Below are 2,333 nucleotides of genomic sequence, written 5' to 3'. Positions count from 1 at the left end.
CATTCCATTCCCAGTGCCCTTTCTAACTGGATTTTACCAGTTTACACAGTAAAATCCAGTTGCAAAGTGCACTAAAAGTGGATTGAAAGTAGATTATTTAGTGTGTGTGATCACAGCCTAAGCGGTATAGCACTGACAAAGGGCTTTTATGCTGAGGCAGTATGTAAATTCAGTGAAAGCTTCCTGTTTAAAGCAGCCAGTTTGGTGTAGTGGTTGAGTGTGCAGACTCTAATCTGGGAGAACCAGGTTTGATTCCCTACTCCTCCACTTGTACCTGGCTGGATGACCTTGGGCAAGCCATAACTCTGGCACAGCTGTTCTTGAAAAAGAGCAGTTTCTGTCAAGAGTTCTCTCAGCCCCACCTACCTCACAGGGTGTCTGTTGTGGGGAGGGGAAGGGAAAGGAGTTTGTAAGCTGCTCTGAGACACCTTTGGCTAGTGAAGGGCGGGGTATAAATCCAATCTCTTCTTCTTCTTCTTCACCAAAAGACACCACTGTGTGCAACAGAGAACATCTAGCCCATTATTTCCCTCACAGAATCAGAGGAAAATGGTACCATGGTTTCAATTTATCTTCTTTTCAGCAATATTCAGAGGTAATTTTTGTTCTTGCTCTTCATTCAAGAAGAGGTTATAGTTGCATTTGAGACATCAATCTGAGTCATGTCTCTGAAATGTTTTCTTTTCCAGTTGTCCTCTCAGAAGGCCAGCTGGTGGAGTCTGGAGGAGATGTCAAAAGGCTCGGAGAGTCCCTCCGCCTTTCTTGTCAAGCTTCCCGGTATGACTTTAGTACCTATGGCATGAACTGGATAAGACACGCTTCTAGACAGGGTCTGGAATGGGTGGCATATATAAACAGTGGCGGAGGCACCCAATACTATGCCGGCTCGGTGCGAGGACGCTTCACCATCTCCAGGAACGACCCTTCCAACACGGCGTATCTGCAAATGGGCAGCCTGAAACTTGAAGACACGGCCGTGTATTACTGTGCGAGAGATGCACAATGAGAGGAAGTGAGTCTGCAGCCAGGCAAAAACCCTCCCCTGCCTGTGGCAGTCCTCCAGCCTTGACTGAGCTGAAGGAGGTTAATTGAGGAAATTAAAACACCCAGGCACTATGTCAAGCGGGGGGAGGTCTTTATTCCTTGTCTCACTCAAACTGCCTTGATAACGAAAACAGGGGGAGAACATTGTATAACTTATTTTTAATGCTTTGTATTCATTGAATTCTTACATATCTCTTCTATATAATGATAAATAATAACTAAAAAAAAACAGAGGCACACACCCCTGGATTTAAATTCACTGGATTAAAAAGGCAGAGACTTGTGGCACACATACGTCACATTTACCACTTCAATTTCTGTTCATCATGTAAACCTCACATGGCTGGTCTTATTGAACATGATTTTATATCGACATCAGATGAAGAAGTACCCCCAGCATCTGCCCATCTACACTTTTACCTGTTCCTTTGTCACTGGCCCCCAGCAAGGCTCTTGGAAGCAAGTAGGGAATGGAATGAGTGACATATATACAGTATGAGGAAAGCTATTTATATTATACTATCCCAGTGAGTAGGAAAGCCGCCATCTTAAAGAATAACCCTTTCACTATGGATGGTGCATCTACAAGTGAGGAAGCTGAAACATGAAGACCCTGCTCTGCATTACTGCACTAAATTTTCCAATAAACCATTGAAACAAAATATTCCAGCTAGTGTGGTGTGTGAGGACAAAATCTACACTGAAAAGTCTGCCTTCATATATACACTGAACAAAATGCTAGGAAAGTTGAAGTTGGTTGGAAAAGAGGAAAGTCTAACATGATTCACTCAATAAAAGAAGCCTTCCTTTTGCCAGACCTGACCAAAGCTGTAAGAGAGAGGATGTTTTGGAGGCCATTAATGCATGCCAACTGCAGGCTGGGAAGTTCACATGCTGTGATGATTGGCAACCTGAGGACAGGCAGAAGTCAGAAGCAACTTGATGGCACATGACACACATGCAGAAATGAAATGGCTGACACTCTGCTTACTTATTTATTCAATCTATATCCCAACCTCCCTGCTGTGGCGGGCTCAGGGTGGCTTACATGAAATGCATATACAGTTAAATACGTTTAGGCCAATAGTGTGGAGATTACTCTGAAAATGTTATATTTCCAATTTGAATGGCGTCCTTTCCCTGCTATTTGTAGGTTTTACAGGAAAACATGAAAATTCACTCCTGGGACAAAGGTCAAGCTTTGTTAAGGAAAAGATGAAGGAGGGAAGCATAAAAATGTCTAATCCCCCAGTGTCAGATCAATTGTATGGAACTTCTTTTTTTCCCTA

The 2,333-nt window shown here is 43.2% G+C and overlaps 1 gene segment (V, D, J or C); it reads left to right on the top strand.

The window, feature by feature from the left end:
* Positions 1-689: 689 nt before the first annotated feature.
* Positions 690-1,006, top strand: LOC107119349 (the record flags this gene model as incomplete). The annotated part of the segment is given in 1 exon segment: positions 690-1,006. A coding segment is annotated over 1 exon segment (317 nt), but the record flags the coding sequence as incomplete, so codon positions are not given.
* Between the last annotated feature and the right edge of the window lie 1,327 nt (positions 1,007-2,333).

This window comes from Gekko japonicus, unplaced genomic scaffold, assembly GCF_001447785.1.
Source record: "Gekko japonicus isolate JY-2015 unplaced genomic scaffold, Gekko_japonicus_V1.1 scaffold5558, whole genome shotgun sequence".
Lineage (NCBI taxonomy): Eukaryota > Metazoa > Chordata > Lepidosauria > Squamata > Gekkonidae > Gekko > Gekko japonicus.
Note: the sequence above shows the minus strand (reverse complement) of the source record. Positions and strands in the feature narration are given on the sequence as shown.